The following is a 19,519-nucleotide window of genomic DNA, read 5'->3' on the forward strand; positions in this document are numbered from 1 at the left end:
AGTCATCTCCTTCGGTGTCGGAGTTGAATAGCCTCAGATTTAGTTGTCTTTTTGCAACTCTAATTGTCTTTAGAGTCAATTCCTCACGCTGCTGTTTCCAACGTCTTATCATCGACTCATTAAGACCAAGCTCCCGTGCAGCAGCTCTATTTCCTTTTCAACAGCCAGATCAATCGCCTTCAACTTGAAAGCAGCATCATATGCGTTTCTCCATGTCTTTGCCATGGTGAGGGTGACAAAATGACTACCGTAATCAGAATGATGGGAAGTTTGAGCGCTCGATTTAATCTAAACAGTAAACAAAAAAGTTGTTTTGACCTTAACCCGTTCGGCAATTTCATTGGTCTAATGAAAGCTTCACGCTGCCAAAAAACTGAGCATGTCACAGAATGTTTTTTTTTTTTTTATAAAATTTGAAAGCGGGAAAAATCCATATATTAGCCGCGTCATTGTATAAGCCGCGAGGTTCAAAGCGTGAGAAAAAAGTTGCGGCTTATAGTCCGGAAATTACGGTAGTTACTTTTTGTTGGTGTCATCTTGGACTTACAGGGACACCTAGTGGTGTGGATGCAGCATCATTCAAAATCAATAGTTTTCAGCTACAGATGCCAATGTACATGGTTGTTTCAGCCATAATTAATTTAATCCAAGAGTGAATGTGTCCAATAATAAGACTTTCAATAATAATAATAATACTTTTCTGAGATTAAGAGAGTAGTATTCAGCTGGTCATGTGATTCTAATGTGACAGCCCCCATCAGGGGACCCTGCCCCATGTAGAATAAAACCACTTTTATAAGGTTACTGATATGACTACAGTCCTTATGTCAGTGCTCATGTATTTATACGTTTCAAAATAAAAAAAAATTTAGGAGAAGAATTTTGTTTTTTTTGGGGGGGGGGTGTCTGAGTTCAACTTAAAGACTTGTGAGACTTAAATCTTAAAGGGTAATTGCTGGATGGCCTTTGATATGAAAATGTGAAGTTAAATGTGTACAAGTTTTTATGTCATTGCCGGTATTTTATAAAAAAAAAAAAAAAGAGAATTAGTAAAATATATTAATGTGCACTTTTTCCGCTCTACATCTCATCAGTTCTTAACACGCTGCTTAGGGCTGCATTTCTTATTTACAAAAAGTTCTTCCTAAAAAGCACTAGCAAGAATCGTGAATGGAACCGTTAAGGGACCAGAATCATTACGAGCAGTCAGAACTGGCTTTGTTAAATTGTGTTTATGTTGAGCAGGTCTAATAGATACCCATTAGCATTCCCAGTCATCTCAATGGTTGCTTGGCTAGCGCGTGACCCCTGAAAGTTCAACACCAACAAGTGCTTTTTTTATATATCTTATGTATCTATATGTTTGTTTCATAATCTAGTTTACTAACTGGATTGATTTCAAGTAATTTCCTTTAGTGCAAATTGTCGCCCGACAGAATTTGTGTATCATAGCTAATAAAAACATGAGTCCAAAGACCTTGGGAAAGTAGGTAACCTATGTTGTGACCTGGAGATGTTCAGGAGAAGGTGAACAATGATTTTAATCTATTCTGACAGGCAGGTTTGCTGTCCCAAGCCCTGTAGGCCATTCAGCATCACCCTGCTCTTGATGACAGTTCTTGGCCATGTACGTAAGGATCAAAGGTGCTTTTTTTGACGTATTGGTTTCCAGTTTGCTCTTGTTGTAATACAGTGGCAGGCCATGCATTTAAAGTCAAGTCCTTCTGTGTTGCCTTCAGTGATTCATGCCATTACGAAAACACGGTTTCACAATGAATAAGACACACTATGCCTTTGGGCATCATACATTATGTCGCAGCTAACTAGTAATACCAATTGACATTTTAACCTCTTAACCAGCACCCCTATTTTTGAGAATTTTCTGAAAATGACATACCCAAATACAAATGTCTGTAGCTCCTAAACCATATGGTCCACATTCATAACTCTGATATTTTTTTTAAACTAGACACTTGAAACTTTGTTACCCAAGAGTCATATTAATTCAAAAGTAGCATAGGAACAGAGTAAAACAAGGTCAAATTTACATGAAAGTGACTCATGATTTCTATGAATGAACTTCATTTAGGGAAAAATGTATCAGACTTTTATGTTAAAGGCCTGAAAACACCGTAAAGATAAAACTGAATGTCTGACCATGTTCTGATTCAAATTTGAAGATGATACTCCCAAAAATGTAGTTTCTGTAAGCTTTTATTCAGGGAAAGTCTAGGCGTCCTTTCCAAAAGGCCATTTGGAGACTCCAAATGGACATCTGGTAACCAAATGACATAAGGAGTAAACACTACATACTACATACATGTATATCAATTCAGAACTGTTCTGCTCATCAAACCACACAAGAAAAAATGATTTCAGCACAACATTTTAACATTTTAACAAAATACTCTTTATTTTGAACAATTCTGATAGCAAAAACAGTGAAACAAAAAAAACTCACTTCATGTATGCATTTCAAAAGTGATCGTTTTACAACTAATTAATAAATTATATAAAAAGAAAACAACATTTGTAATTGCAACAGTGTTTTTTACTCAAATAAATTACAATAAACTGATAATTATAATAAATATCCAATTACTAAAGAAAAAAAAAGCAATTACAGTATTTACAGTATTTATGTTGATCCAAGGCAGTCACTAACAAGGTTTGTTACCAACTGGAAACCAAAGCCACTGAAAGACAGGAAAGATAAAGATAAAGATATTTTTGTTATATTATATGCATCATAAATATAATGTGTGTGTGTGTGTGTGATATAAATATTATGTCTTTATGTATAATATACAGCTATCACCTAGCTACTCGTGTAGCCTCGTGTCTTTGCTAGTCATTTTATAATCAAAAACATGATATGAACAGAAAAACTGCCAATACTTCATAACCATAAAAACTCAAGACGATGTGTTTCAACTTACCGATCTAATACGGGATCGAGTCCATGGAGAAACATCTCCTCTTCAGCCGAATCGACACTCGACACCGTGCTCTCTCCGTGTAGCAAAACAATGGTAAAAACTGTGCGCGCTGTGCGTAAAATGACGAAGAGCGCACGAGTGGACGCACTTGTATTAGACCTATGTATTAGACAGATCTTCTGAGGTAAACTAAGCAAACTGTCAATCACTGCAATTGTGTTTTAGTTGGTTAATACTCCCATCCATCAAAATTTTGCTGACCAGACATTGGGTGGCTTTTATCCAGTCAAAAACCGAGGTGCGAGAGTGACAGGTCCCGCAGCCTGTTGTTGCGCTCCCTTCATATTTTGGTCATTACAGAGCCTGTGATTGAAGGAGAGAAACAGGGAATGGCTCATTTTATCGGAAACAGTCCAAACTACGGGGAGAGATGGTTTTTGAACATTGGAATACAAATTAGAATCGATATTTCATTGAAAGTGAACATGATGGATTACTCTAACTGGAAGCGCTCATGAAAACTGAGGAGGATATTTCGTTTTTTCCCTATTTTTTTGTTGTTTTGGATTAAAAAGTGGGATGCATTTTGAAGAGTAGACCCTTACATTGAAATGTATGCTGGTGTTTCTTGGATTCGATCCGAACTGATCTGAACCATAGGAGATGAAAGATAAGTATTGCCGTTCATTTTGTTCATATTTACAGGGTCGGTCTGTCAGCATTTAATTTAACCCTTTCCTCTCTGGTGTATTGATTGCAAAAACACGTTCAGAACGTGATTCTTGAGTGTTTTAGCTATCAAATGATGCATAGTTTATGATAGTTGATTGAATATTTGTTATAAAACAAATGTAATAAAATTATAAACACGCCCCCACGGCCCGCCCACGCCCCCCTGCGGGTATAAGGCGTTAAAAAACATGTCCACTCACGAAAGCCAAAACTTGACACGTAATGCTCAAGCAAGCCTAATTTTAACTACAGCATGAATGTTTTGTGAAATGAACGTCTCCCTATCAGACATTTAAAAATCATAATTTTTCATTTGAATCTATCAAGGAGGTCTATAATACTTGAAAAATCTATCTAATAATATTTGATTATTAATATTTTTAATGTTGCTAGCAATACATTTCATTTGTCAGGGTACATGGTTATGCTGCTTTCCATGCAAGTTGGATATGGGATATTCTTACTTGATATCTCCAACCATACATGCATTCCATTCCCTGATATTCAGAACTGCCAAGCTCCCACTAGCTTAGCAGGGTTTGACTCTCATTTGAGATGTCTCCTAGCAACCCAACTGATAAACAATGCTGCAGTGCTATGTTTCCTAGCAACCTAACTGATAAACAATGCTGCAGCGCTAGCATTTGTGCTTCAGGTGCACAATTATCAAAAGAGATAATAATGTTTTATACATCTGTTTCTGCAGGCATTTGTTAAACCAGCTTTAATATCATGTAATGTGGAAACAAACTCATTTATCAATATTAATTAATAAAGTGAATGTTTATCACTTACTTTGTACATCTCTCTGAGTGTTTACATGTTTGTGACATCATGCCCCTGCATCTCGGTCGAAATCGGAGTTGAAAATTTCTGCACGAGCCTACAAGTTATAATTCTGACTTCAAGATGCATCCATTGCACTTTTCCTAGCAGAAATTTGTAAAATCCAACTTTCCGAGTTGAATGGAACGCAGCACTACTTTTCAAATTACGTACATCACTTAAAGCGTGATTGCGCCACTCAAGGTCAGCTAGAAGGCCTCGACTGGGACAAATCCTAAAGATCACACCCACCAAGAACAAATAAATCAATCTCATTGGCTGATGAATCTGACAGTCTGACATTAGTTGCTCATTCATTTGCACTGTTGAGGGATTCTGTGGAAATTCTGAAGGCCTGAGGGGGTGGAGCCCAGACTCACGCTCTGCATCGGGTTTGTGATTTGTGAAACAGTTTTGTCACACTTCGCATGTAAGCATCAATTAATAAATTCTGACTGGATAAAAATTTAGTTTTTCTCTATTTGTTTGTAGATTAAGAGTGGAAAGCGATTAAAAATGCATAGATTGAGAATGAAAGGAGGAAAAATATATATTTTTTTGGAATGTTAGGCCAGCAGAGAAGAATTCACCAATGTTGTAATATAGCATTGCTATTTTAGATCCATCACGTCAAGGTCACTATAAACTGTTATTGTATTTCTCATTGTTTTGTGTTCCATGGAAAAATCATGGCAACGAATTTGGAATGACTGAAGGCTGAGTAAATGACAGAATTTTCATTTGTGGATGATCGATTCATTTTAAATACCAAAACCTTTTCATCAGTGTTTTCACTTGACTGAGAAAAGCCAGTTCCACTATGTAACTTCAGATCAATGATTGTCTTCCCCAGTGTTGAAACAAATCCAAGATGACGGAAGAGGTGATTGTCATCGCCAAGTTTGATTACATGGCCCAGCAGGACCAGGAGCTGGACATTAAGAAGAATGAACGTCTCTGGCTTCTGGACGACTCCAAGTCCTGGTGGCATGTCCGCAACGCTACTAACAAGACGGGCTTCGTGCCATCGAACTACGTAGAGAGGAAGAACAGTGCCAGGAAAGGATCAATCGTCAAGAACCTCAAAGACACCTTAGGTAAAGCCACAACTTCTGATTTACTTGATTATTTTGTCCAAGAATGTCCCTGTTGCTAGTTGAACGTAGATTAAGCAGATGGTTGGACCTGAAAATGTGAATTATCATTGTTTATTTACACATGTTGTTTTAAAAATGACTTTGTTTTCATATGGAATTCAAAAGAAGTTATTTAGCTGATGTGCAATTTTTTGAAATTTAAAAAAAAACTGTATTTATTTGTTTACACAACACAACAAACATCTGGAACACAGTAAAGAAATACTAAGAAAATGTGATAACATTCAATAAATGCATTTTATAAACCAATTAATCAGTTATTTGCCTTTTCTGCCAACTTGGTTATCCGTATCGGCCGACCTCGATATGTAACGACGAGGTTGCGTCTATGACTGAATCTTTTGTTTTGGGTAAACGGTTCCTGTTGAATGGGGAAGTCGTTTCATGAAATAATGTGAATCCACTTCGGCTTGAGAAGATGATTTCTTTGTTTCTAATTGGGTAATCTATGTGGTTTAGCATGTAGGGCAGAAGTTGTTTTGTAATTTCCTGATGAGCCTTGCTTTTGACCACAGTAATGCTTAGTGATACAAACAAAGGAAGATGTACTGCACTTAACAAACCTCATTTGAGAAACCTCTTGGGTTTTGCTGCTTGCTACTAGAATAATCATACATCTTCACTGCCTTTTTCTCAGGTATGGTAGATGTCTTTTGCTTTGCATTGTAAACAAGGCAACAAATCTTTGATTTGGTTTGTTTTTACTCTTGGGGAACACAAGATTGCATCGGTTTTTTTTGTTGCTTGTGCACAAATATTGACTGAGATCAATGAAGGTATGGAAATCATTTTAAGAGACTTTTCTTGTATGTACTTATTTGCTAAAAACCTATGCTTTTATGTATACTATAGTGTTCTATTATTACTACATATGCTTCATTCTACTAGAACTGCTAATTTTTGTTTGTGGCTTGTCCATGTTTTGTTTATTGTAAAATCTGTGTAGTTTAGCATACATTTGTGCTGATTAGTTATTCTCACAAAACTTGTGAAGAAAGAATATGGGTCATATTTCATCCCAAAATCAAGTCTAAAAATTCTATTTGCAGGAACATTAAGATTTTTTGAATTGTGACATTATTTGTTTGAGAATTAGGAACATAATTTCCTCCAGTTCTCGTTATAGTACAGTGGGTTTGTTTTTTTTATTCTTTAAAATTTTATTAAAAATATATATATTATTTGCATTTACGTATTTGTAAATCATGATAGCATTTTTACTGCTTGATGCTAATTTAAATGAAATAAATATTTGTTAAACAGTAATTCTTTTCATTTTAAAAGGAAACGTAACTATTACAATAATGACAATTTAATGTGAATCACCGCTGAGAAACATTGGAATAAAAAATACAACTCAAAACATCCACACGCATTAAGATAATTAAGTAATTTCATGAGAAAATGTGCTTGATTATCATCAATATAATGTCACAATGCAAAAATTCTTAATGGTCCTGAATATGCTTCATTTATTTTTATGCAAAGTAAATAATTTCTTTTATTATCATTTTATAAAGTGACCTAGATATGTTTTTGTCAATTTCACCCAGAATATATGCTGAATATATTCAGCGACTTGAAAGGTCATAACATTTGTAGTGTTCTGTTGCATTTTGGAGATTTCACTTGTGCATGATGTGGGAAGTGTTTGTGACGGTGGAATTTGAGGGCTTATGTCAGGAGATAAGGAAGACAAAGAAAAATGGAGGAGATTGAAAGATTAGATCCTTGTTCCTGTCCAGACTAGACCACATGCTTGCAACACTTGAGGATGTCCATGACCCCTGATCTACTAACTTTAGCACAATCGGTGCTGCTCCAGGCCTGTAGCTTAAAGGGATAGTTCACCCAAAAATGAAAATTCTCTCATCATTTACTCACCCTCATGCTATCCCGGATGTGTATGAATTACTTTCTTCTGCAGAACACAAATGAAGATATTTAGAAGAATATTTCAGCTCAGTAGGTCCATACAACGCAAGTGAATTGTGACCAGAAATCAGAAGGTCCAAAAAGGACTTAAAGGCAGCATTTACTATCGCTTCCTTTTTTTTAGGAAATATATCAAGGCCTTAATACTCCTGTGGTTAAATCCAATCACTGGAGTATTAAGGCCTCAATATACTTCCTACGAAATGGAAGAATGAATGGATGTGACATAATTTAAAACAAAATCAGGCCAGAAAGAACATGTTTTTGCCTACTAAACACCTTCTTACTGCCAATGATCCATGTCATCGGTATGTGTGGAGTTCCACCTACCTTGAGGCCGTCAGCTAATTTTGTTTGTTTGTTCGGTCAATCAAAATCAGTGAACACATTGGCGTGTAGAGTTATTATTAGAGCTGTTGGAAATGTACCTTCATCTGTATGATCGTTGTTTATAGACATTTTTCCAACACTGTCATGCAATTTATTTTTTATTAGTCTACAAAAGGAATGAAATCTACTCAAATACTCTCAAGTTCCCATTCGCTCATGTGACATTTACACTCATATTTGAAATAGTATATGTGTCATCATAAATCACAATAACAGTGTAATCGGTGCATATTATGGCCATGTGTAGCATGTTAGGGTCATTAATTCAGAATTTAAACATGTTATAATGCATATATATTACTTTAAATCACCATCTAATTATTAGCCAATGTTATCAACAACTTTGCCGATAAAAGATTGTTGAAAAAAATGTCATCATCGAATAGTCGTTTGATCTCATTTAACGTAACATGAGATCACATTAAACTCTAATGATGACGAGTGAGAGCAGCACTGCAGTTCACCTGACTGATGAGAGGAAGAAACACAGATGCACTCTAAACTTTCCAAACATCTTCAGGTGATGTACATCACAAAGTATGAGGGAATTATAATGCAAAAATACAAAACAAGTAAATACAGAAGCACGCTCGTTGTGGAACATGCAGAGCCGGAGCTCTTTAAAGGAAACATTCCGGCATGACACCTTAAATGCAGTTATATTTAATGCGTTATAGCTTTATTAAAGTTCAAATAATAAGAAAGCAGATCATGTAAATAACTACAAACTCCGAAACTGGCATTTTTCTGTGGTCAGCGCCTCTTCTATGAGCTGCGATATATGTCCTGATATATAGGGATGAGATTGAAACTGCACCGGCTGAGGCACACTCTGGCACGGGGACGCTCATCCCTCGAGCCCGCAGTTGCTAAAGCTAGATTATAGCGCGATGGCTCACGACTTATTAAATCATAATATATGTCACTGTGCATTTCTTATCTTGAAGAAAATTGTTTTATTAATACAAGATGTTTTTGTTTTTTTGTGAGTTAAAGATGTATTGACGTGAACAGAAAGGTGAGAGAGATGTAGTCTTCACCCCATTATACATGGCAATAAAATAGGTTTTTGATTTGTTTTGGATTGTTTTCCAATAAAAATATCTAAAACTCATTTAAAGCAACCTATATTTTCTTTAGCAGCTATACTGCAGAAGATAAAACTGTTATCTGAGAATGTTGAATATAATATTAAAAAGCCTTTAAAAAAGATGCATTCACCTGAGAAGCAGCATATAAGATATTTAGACTTGCTTTTAGAGAATAGATCTTGAATATAAGTATATTTGGTCCATGTCTCTGTGGCAACGCGCTTAACAAGCCATGTGATAGGATGCGCGGATTGATGGTCTCAGACGTGGTGGTAGCTTGGATTTGTCCTCCACCACCCGGATTGAGGAGAATCACTACGCAACCACGAGGGCTTAAAAGCACATTTTTGAATTGGGCATGCCTAATTGGGAGATAAATGGAAAAAAAATAAATCGGGAAAGTCAACATGAAATGAATGCATCATCATAGTCAGTGTAATGTTCTCCCAAGGCTTTTTGGCAATTCATCTGTTTTTACTACACATTTTAATGGTTCATCATCTGTCTTAATATTACATTTGTGATAGTTGTAAAAATTGTTTCAGCTCTGGTGGTAATGCATAGAACATTATTAGTCTCTAATAAATATTTGGACAATTTATTTCTGAAACATAGGATGGCAGGGGATCGCAACGTTTCACTGAACAATTGGATAGTGCTTTCCTCTTGAATATAAATGAGCCTTTTCCTGTCATCTGTATATTTTTGGAGCACATTTTGCTCTCTTCAAAAGTGGAATGAAACGGCGCTATGGGTCAGTTATCAACACAGCTTAATCCTACCAGCACGAGGGCAGAGCAGGTGTGGTAATTCACAGACTCGTCTCAACCAAACAGACTGTTTTAAATGCCCTTGTGAACCATCGAGAAGCGTGACAGGGATTGCGAAACCAGTTTGAATGTGGCACGGAATTGTCTGTTTCAAAACTCTTATCTCTCGGTAATGAAACTTTAATGCGAAAAGCTTCACATTCTAAACGGCACTGACAAAGAAAACGAGAAAACAAATAGTAGGTCACTTTTAATTCTCAAATCACAACATTTGTAGCAATGCCATATATGAGACATGTATGACCTTAACACTTGTACATTTGACAAATATAAGTACTGAACATAGTGTATATTTTATGGTGTACATGTTTCCCTTTGTTCATTTAAAAGGTGCACTCAGTAATTCTAATACAATAAACTTTTTGTAAAATTCTGCAAATATCTCCTGTTAGCGGTCCATTCTGTGTGTTGGCAGGAAAAAAGACGAATATTTGTACACAGCCCTCGCTCTGTAAATGGGACAAAAACAAAGGTGATCAGACCGATCCACACAACACTTCTCCAGCCAATCAGCAACGGGGTGATTCTGGCGTGTGCACAGGATGGGGGGTGGGGGCAGAGCGAGAGGGAAATTCATTAGAAGAGTGAAAAACTAAAAAAGGATTATAAGTCTAGGAGCCGCGTCAACAACGGTGAGGCTTTTCAGCGGATGAGAGACCTCAGAGAGGTAAAAGGCTTGAAGACGTATGCAGAATTTGCTCTTTTACTTCTTGATTGTCGGGTAACATAAATTTTGCTATGTTTCACAGAATCCATATATGCTGTTGTTGTGATGTTAGATTTAATAGAGGAGAGTTGTGAGTGTCTAGAGCTGGTGTGCGTAAAACAGTCTCATCTTCTCTGCAAGTTATCTTAGCAGCAGCAGCTTACTGAATTTGGAGTTTCCAAAGGAGCACTGACGGGAGGGGTGTGTTTGTTTTGGCAGTTGAGTTTGAATATCAACAGTGTTTCTCAGAAATCACTGATTGCACCTTTAACTTCCTGAAGAAATATATCCTATGTCTTTAAGAAATGTTAGAACTCCTGTCACCTGACAGGAAGTAGATGTTACCATCAGGTATATAGGTAGCCAGTATGGCACTGGAAAGAAGCCTGATGTTTGTTCAGTGAACTTTGTAGACTGCCTTGATTGTGGAGCACACATTTCATGTGGATTATTGTTTCGCAGATGTACTTTATACTCAAGGTCTTGCACAACAGGATCGGACTAAGAGCACATAGACTTTTTTACACACACACACACACTCTCTCTCTCTCTCTCTCTCTCTCTCTCTCTCTCTCTCTCTCTCTCTCTGTTAAGATCAGTTCCCCGTCTTGTTTGTGTGTAACTCAGCTGATTTGGCTGATCGTCACACACTTACAAAAATGTGCCATGGATTTACTGCAGTAACAATAACTGCACTGTATGGTAGTTTCTTTCTAAATGCATTTAGACTGCTGTTTTTCCATTACAAAGATGCCATAGTTCTTTATATAGTAACCATAGTTACTAACATGGTAGTGTGGAGCCATGCATGGTTTTAACTGTTACCATGAACTATTACAAATATCATTGTTAAAACTATGGATACTATGATTGTTAGATGCATCTGAATTACACAGATAAGTTGGAGGTTGGGTCACCGCTCTCGTTACACAAGAACAGGAAGTGGGGCTTATGTCTGAAGGTGTACAATGAAACTTTTGTATCTCTCTATCGCTGTTTTTGTGGCTTTTTTGAAAATGACTTCACGCAGCCTCTTTTTGAGCTTTGTCTTGCTAAGTAACTTGTATCTTCTGGGTGCATATGCACTTGTATGTATGTGTTTGCATATATCATCTCCTCACCTCTAGATGCTCTTACTGTACAGCACTGTTGTCCACAGTACACAGATTGCCTGAGAGTAGAAGTGTCTGCCTTTATACTGGCTTCAGCTATAACCACTCACTCCAAATCATACTCCTTTTGAACCCCTAGAAACCATTTGGTTGAAAAACACAGAACATTTTGGGATATCTACAGGTATTTGGTATTGCTTAAAGGTAATGTGTGAAATTTCTACATTTGTTTTTGCTCAAGGATTTAGATTTGTGCTTTCGAAGGAGTTTCTGTTTTCCACATGAAATTGTATACCAATACTTTTGAGAAGTAGCAGTTCTGTCTCTGGTTTAAGTTTTGGGGTCCGGTGATTACAAACCATTGACGTTGAAGCATCTGTTAACACACTTAAATAAAGTATGGTGTCACCAGTACCGTGATCAGATGGTAATGCTATGACATTTTTACATAGAGTGAGTTCTCTAAATTCAAACTTTAACATAGTATATTATTGAGATATTTGTGTACCATGGTATTTACAAGTTGCTTAAATGATACCATTGTACTACCATGGTACATTTCCAAGTTTTTGATTGTATTTGTTTTTTATTTTATTTGCGTGAACAGGCTGTGTGCATATTAACTGTACATTTCTTTGCAAACATGCTGTTGTTAGTGAATATGAAACCTTGGAGTCTGTTAAAAACTAAACAAAAATGGATCAAAGCAGATGTTGGCAGTCATGCTTGCGTACTAAATCACGATAGGCGCCATGAGTAAACTGTGTTTTGAGGGGGACAGACTAGTCAGAGTACAGGAGGGATTGACTGTGATTGGCTTACACTGGTCACATGGTCAGGCAGTTTGAGTGGATCAGGCAGGGAGAAGTTCACTCACTGGTGGGTGTTTCACATGGAATAACTGCACAGCTGCAGAGGGAAGTGCCGACTCGCCGGGATAGCCCAAAATGGATATGGCTAACCTATTCAAACAAATCTTCCGTGAGTTTTGGCACTTTTTTTTCTCCATTTCTTTCTCATTATTGTCTTGTAAGTGTATAAAATTGTCATCATTCTGAAATGTTTGCTAGTTGAAGTTCTAAGTTGTAGGATTATAGACTTTGAAATGCTTTTCCCCCATCTGAGCTGGGTGGGAATTTGTCACTAACCCCCACACACAGACACACACATGCAGACACACACACACACATGCACGTCTTTCCTCCTTTTTTCGAAGTCTCTGCTGTTTGGACACACTTCCATTTTTCTTGATTTGTTTGAAAACCAAATATAAATGAATAGTTGGCTTGGAAATGTTTTTTTTTCTTTTTCTCTCTCGGTCTCTGTTAGTGGAGCAGCTGGGCGGGCAGGACTCTGAAAAGCCTGTAATTGCTCCAAACACACACACACTGCAATCAACACAGTGCAAAGAACTTCAACACTTGCTTGTGCACACAAACTCTCCTGTTACACTCTACTGGAATTTTCTTGCTGAGCACAATGCAGCTTTAATCAAGTTTGATTTTGGAAGCCTACAGTTTCTTCCCGTACTAGGAAGTTGTTGTTTTTCTGTACTTTCAGAGGTAAAGGAATAGTTAACAGTAACACACACTCATGTTATTACAAACCCATGTGACTTGCTTTATTATGTGTAAAACGAAAGTAGAAATCTTTTTAAGAATATTTGCACAGCTTTTTGCGATGACCGCTCATAGAGACCATGGCTGTCAATCTAAAAAAAAAAAAGAGCATAAATGTAGTTCATAGGATTTGTGCACTATATTCAACATCTTAAGCCATACATTAGAATTGTGTGAGGAACAGACCAAGATTTTATCCAAAATTAAAGCTTGGGTCCAGCTTTTTTTCGCATCTAGAATTTAAATAGTAATCAAGTAATTGCAAGTTATCAATGCAATTTGAATTAAAAATAATGAAAATAATCAACAACTAATTTCATCATCGATTGGCTGAGTATGTGCGCCATGCACAGAGAAGCTCTTTGACACCACTTTACTACCAAATTAATTCAAATATTTGTTTACTTCATAACTTATTTGAAAAGAAGTTATTTCCATCGCGTTTCCATTTTCGCATAACAGTTTGAAGTTTAACGGAGACTCGCTTGCAGTAAAGACAAATAATTATAATTATTTTTTTTTAAACATTAACTACATTACAATACTTATACATTTAATTTCACCATATAAATTTTTTAAATCAATAGCTGCATGTGTTAACTTTAGTTAATACACTATGAACTAACGATTACGAATTGTATTTTTATTAACAAAGATTTAAATAAGTGCTATAAAAATATATTGTTAATTTGTTAGTTCATGGTACCTAATTAACTAATGTCAATGAATGGAAATAAAATGGCCATTTTAATCCGATTTAGGGCTGGGCGATAAAACGATATCGATATATATCACGATAAAGAACATCCACAATGAGGTTTTGAGGAATTTTCTATATTTACTGCGTGTCCCTAAAACACAAGCAGTTCGGCTTTCTCAGGCTGCGGCACTGGGGCGGACGAAATCCGCTCCAAGGCGCTCACAGCGCTAGGAGAGAGCTTGCTCCGCACCGCTGCCAGTCCTACGATCCACCTTACGAGCATGACGCTCGGCTTTCATAGGAATTATTGAAAACGCTCTCAACTTCACTCACTATGCGCCAGTGTTAACGTAGTGTCAGCCTGGATGAACTTGCTAATGCTAGCTGCCTTGCTAACAATTAGGTTACGTCAGACTTGGTTTCCTTGATATTGATTCCATCCGCACCGCAAGACTTCATGACAACGGTTGCTCCCCCTCATAGTCTCTAGTGAAGAGAGCGACAGAACAACAGTGACGTGGACAACAGCTCTGATCTTTATGCACTGTAATTTTGAATATTGTTCTCTAGCATAATTTCTGCCCTGTCCCGCTCCGCACGTGTTGCATCTTTCCCCTGCATGTGTGTAGACATGAAGCACCGCGTGAGTTAAAGTGGTTTCAAAGCACCTTTTAGACCAAATGTGTTTCCTTTCTAAATGTATCTTTATTAATCCGCATGTCACGAGCCTTTAATAATAAACAAATCGACTAAAATTACTAGTTGGTAGACTAGTCTCTCATTTCAATGAAAATATACACATTTTTTTATTTTTTTTTTAAAAAAACGTTTTCTAAATTTTGTCTCTGGACACCCCTGAACCCACATTCAGCATCATTCCACAGTCACAAGGGCTTCTATGCCTCATACTTGGGTATCTGAATCTAAAGAAATATAAAAATATTTCATTTTAATGTAAAAATATTCCATCAAATACTGGACTGCTGTCACTATGCTTCAGATCAAACAGATGAACATTCATTTGCAATTGATAAACGGTAAAATTGGTAAAAGATCCCTCAGAGCCCACTGCTTTGGCCATCTCTGGACCTCCTGAGCAGTTTTGTAGAGACTATTTTGACTGTTTAGAATAAATTTTTTCTTCCATCAACTTTGAAATAAAAAAAGAAAGTGCAATGTGTAAATGTATATCATGATAAATATCAATATCGAACAATATGAAAAAGATTATCGTGATAAAATTGTTGGCCATATCGCCCAGCCCTAATCCGATTAATCGAAGAACTAATCGGCAAGTTAATCGATTATCAAAATAACCATTAGTTGCAGCACTGCATCATGTTTGGTTACTTCATGCGAGAATCATTACGGTTTTTGCTTCAATGTTGTTGACGTGCCTTTTTTTTATTATTCTGGATGCCAATTCAGCTAGATGTGCATTTCAGTGGATTGTGACGTGTATAACTGAGCGTGACATGCCGCTTTTGAATCCTGGATAGAAACAAGCTTCAATGGAGGGCAGGATAATCAATAAATAATTAATCATTTTGGGATCGTTTGGCTTCAGAAAACTTGGACTGTATTGTGCAAGTTGTAAAGTATGTACTGCTTTCTGGTGCTATTATGATGGGCAGTTTTGTCCTTTTTTCCTTTAAGGGTCTGCTGTTATGGGGGTTTACTCATGTCAGTGTCCCGCAGTTGGGCGACGTCGGCTCTCCTCTGAAACACTGAGAGAGCATTGTCATCTTTACTGCCGGAGTTGATTTAATGAAGCTCTTATCTCCTCTGGGTTGAGCTGTAGGACAAATATATTATTACTTTCTGCAGTTGCTTCAGAAAGCCTATTGCCCACTCTAAATCTCAAAATACTATTCCTTTAATCCATTATATTGAACAAAAATGAACAATGAAACGTGTCATGTGAAGTGGTATAAGCGTTCTGCATCCTCTCTCTCTCTACTCACCCTTTCTCTTTCCTTTCACTCTGCCTCAGCTTGGAGCGGAAATGGTCTAATTTAAGACAGATTTCTCAGATCTCTGGAGCCTGTGCTGTAGGAAGTGAGGAAACCGGGATTGTTGATTCACTGCAGCGTCAGCCCATCCGTCTGTTTTTCTCCACTTCCCACTATGCCACTTACTTTTATGAAGCCTGTCAACTCTTCCTCTCTGATGGAAACATCACAGTATTTCACTTTGTGAGAGTAACAGCGCAAATACAAAGGCGTAAACTGTAATCCAAATTCTAGTGCACAAGATGAGGACAGGAAGTGATGTGAGATCTTGAGAAGAGTGTTAGATCTGGCAAAGACACAGCGGGCTGAAGGTGCTCGTGGATGGGCATTGACCCCCATTTGGCTCCCCGAAGAGCTCTCGACAGCTCTGCCAAACAAGCATAGATGTGTTACGGAGGGTATTATTGATACCAACACATGTGGCCAGATTATCTGTCCCAGACACCATAAGGGTAAATCCCACAAAAATTGGCAAGACATATTATTTCACCACATAACTATTCAACCACGAAAGAAAAAGAAATAAGAAATACATTTCTTATTTAACTAAGAAAATGGAGCTAATTTTTAGGAGCATTAAGATTTTTAACATTGACAATTAAGTTATTCAACACCCCCTGTAATGGGTACAGGCCGGCTTCTGACAGCTTTGTTAGGGTGGGCTGAGGGATATCGTAAGAGTTAATAAAATGTGTGAGGAATTCCGCCGTTGTACACATAAATGAAGATATGCTGCAAAATATAAATCTATTTAAAAAATAAAATTAATTTATTTCATGCATTTAAGGAACAGTGTTAATCGTGTTATCTGTCTATTGTGCAAGAGCAACAAACAAAATTGTGATTTACAGGCACAGGGTTGATTCATACAAACTCGTCCTTGTGCTCCATGCAGCAGATAGTCCCTATAATGCTATGGATGTACAAACATACAATACAATACAGTGTACAATACTAAGAAAGTTACAAATAAAACTTAGAATTTTGGGTATCTGATGTGGAGGGAATGGTAGATATTTGATAAGAGGGAGCCTGTGATACATTAACAGCAGCCACATGGTCGGTGCACACTGAGACAGCACCAGACTTCAATATGGGAATTAAAAGCCTATACATTCCACAAAAATATCTCTTACCGTTCTCGCTCACAGCAGCCGCTTCTTGAGAGTGCCGTTGCTTACGGCCAATGACAAAAATAGAAAAACACTACATATTTCTGCTGCTGTTTTCTGATTGGTTGTGCAGTCTATAGCCCACCCTCAATGTTTGCAACAGACATGTTTGCCCCATATTGCTTTTAACCAATGCACAAATTGGGAATTAAAAAAAAAAAATGTTTTATTTAAAACTGTTTACCAAATGTTTGATTGCGTAGGCAAGACTCACATTTGGGTTGCCCCGAATGTGTAGAAAAAATATTGCATTACCATTACTGTAATGTTGTCACTATATCTTAGTAAATGTAATTTACTATGTAAATGGTATTTAGTCAAAAGTACGATTACATAAACATGTTTTCTATAGCTGGTGGTTTATGTTGGTTTCAAACTAGTAATTCTCACGAAATGCTCAAAATAAAAGAGGGATTTTCAACCATATAGGGTCAACCATATGAAGGCAGATTTTAACCAAAAGGTTGAACTGAATTCTCTGGATACGAGCTCAGATCATGTATTTTCATTTATTTAAAAAAAAAATGTAAACATGAAAAGGGAAGACTTTTGGAAAATTCTTATTACTGCAACACACAACCCTGGCCAAAAATCTCAGAAGCTGACTTCATGTCAACATTTAATAGATGCTCTAAAATATTTTTTTTTATTATTCCACATACTGTATTTGTAAAAAATATATATATATATAATTTCTCTCATTACTGAAACACAAACCAAATTCAATGGTCCGTCGCCAGTTATACTTTACTTTTTATATTATTTTGTTTCTACATTTAATGGTCCTATTTTTGAAGCTGGATGGTTTGTGGGAATGAGAAATTAACCCGAAAGCAGGAACTAAAAACCGTTAAATGTACGAAATCTGAAAACGACATGCACAGTTAATCCAGATGCAAGGAAAATGTTATTAGTGGTATAAAGTACATTTCTCAGTTGTTTTAGAGTCTTCACTGATTTAATATTAGATATGATTCATTAATACAGATTTGAAGCTGCCAGGTTTTGACAGAATCAGATCTTTAAATAAAGTTATAATTAACTGTTTGTTTTGATTTCTATTCCGATAAATCCACCACACAGGAAAAGATTGAATTGCTTATTTTGGTGATGCCAGTGGCTTATTTTGGGCTTATTTTGGGTTTCTTTTCAGAGATCTTGAAAACTGTAATTGACATTTCACCCACCCCTTAGCTCAGAGTACTGTCATTTCAAAAAGAACGTTATTAACCATTCTAATATTTTGTTCTAACTGGTAAACTTTTTTTTGCTCAGAATGAACTGAAATAATAATAATAAAAAAAAAATTCATATTTAGTCCCTGCCAGAAAGTTAAAAAAAAATATAAAATAAAACTTGAATGTATTAGTAATCTTTATGTGCAGAATGGAGCATTTATATCTATTGTTCAAGTTTAAGAATTGAAATCCTCACTACAATAGTTCTAGATAAGTTTCATGAGAATTTCCCTCTTAAATTTATATTGTTCTTTTTGTTTTTTTATTCTACTTCTCCAAACTAAATATATCATCATATTTTTGTAATAGCTGTTGGATAATCAAATGAATGCAGTAAAACCGCAATATCCATTAAAGCTAGAGTGTCATTTCTGCACCAAACAGAATTGCAGAAATAAACATTGTTTTCATAACCGCTTTCTTAATTTTGAACAATAGATAGTCCCGCCCCCAACGCACACCATTGGTCGAGTCCGACCAGGCGCTCAAAATAAAAGAGGGATTTTCAACCATATAGGGTGTACCATATGAAGGTAGATTTGAACCAAAATATGATTTGAACTGAATTCTCTGGGTATGATGAGTTCAGGTCAAGTTGTCGTGGATTTTACATTTACGTTTACATTTATGCATTTGGCAGACGCATTTATCCAAAGCGACATATAGTGCAATTACAGGGACAATCCCCCCAGAGCAACCAGGAGGACACAATGGTGGTGGCTGTGGGGATCGAACCAGCGACCTTCTGATTAACAGTTATGTGCTTTAGCCCACTACGCCACAAATAATGAATATGAATGTGTTAGTCGAAACTATTTTTTGGTTTGATCATTTTCTACGTCAACGTTTAATATTTTTTCTGTTTCATGAATCGTTTTATTTAATAATTGTACTGTTATTTCTTTTCTGAAATCATATAATAGGCTGTTTGATGGCAAGTTTGGGGACATTCAAATGATTTGAGGTATACTTAAGATCGTTTATGTTTGTACATCAAGCACATGTTCCTTCACACAGACAGTGAGATTGAGGCAGTCTCTTCACTCTGTGGTTTACAGTCA

At 36.6% G+C, this 19,519-nt stretch overlaps 1 protein-coding gene across 2 annotated transcripts in view; it reads left to right on the forward strand.

Moving 5' to 3' along the window:
* LOC127634982 (cytoplasmic protein NCK1-like) overlaps positions 1-19,519 on the forward strand; it is a 64,144-nt gene that overhangs the window by 30,882 nt on the left and 13,743 nt on the right. Inside the window, exon 3 of one of the 2 annotated variants that reach the window (XM_052114765.1) lies at positions 5,350-5,593. In XM_052114765.1, coding sequence (XP_051970725.1) covers positions 5,368-5,593 — 226 coding nt within the window. In that variant the 5' untranslated portion in view covers positions 5,350-5,367. Of the gene's footprint in view, positions 1-5,349; positions 5,594-11,148; positions 12,699-19,519 lie in introns of those variants that run through there. The other variant, XM_052114766.1, reaches the window with a different exon arrangement.

The sequence above is a fragment of the Xyrauchen texanus genome, chromosome 42, assembly GCF_025860055.1.
Source record: "Xyrauchen texanus isolate HMW12.3.18 chromosome 42, RBS_HiC_50CHRs, whole genome shotgun sequence".
NCBI lineage: Eukaryota > Metazoa > Chordata > Actinopteri > Cypriniformes > Catostomidae > Xyrauchen > Xyrauchen texanus.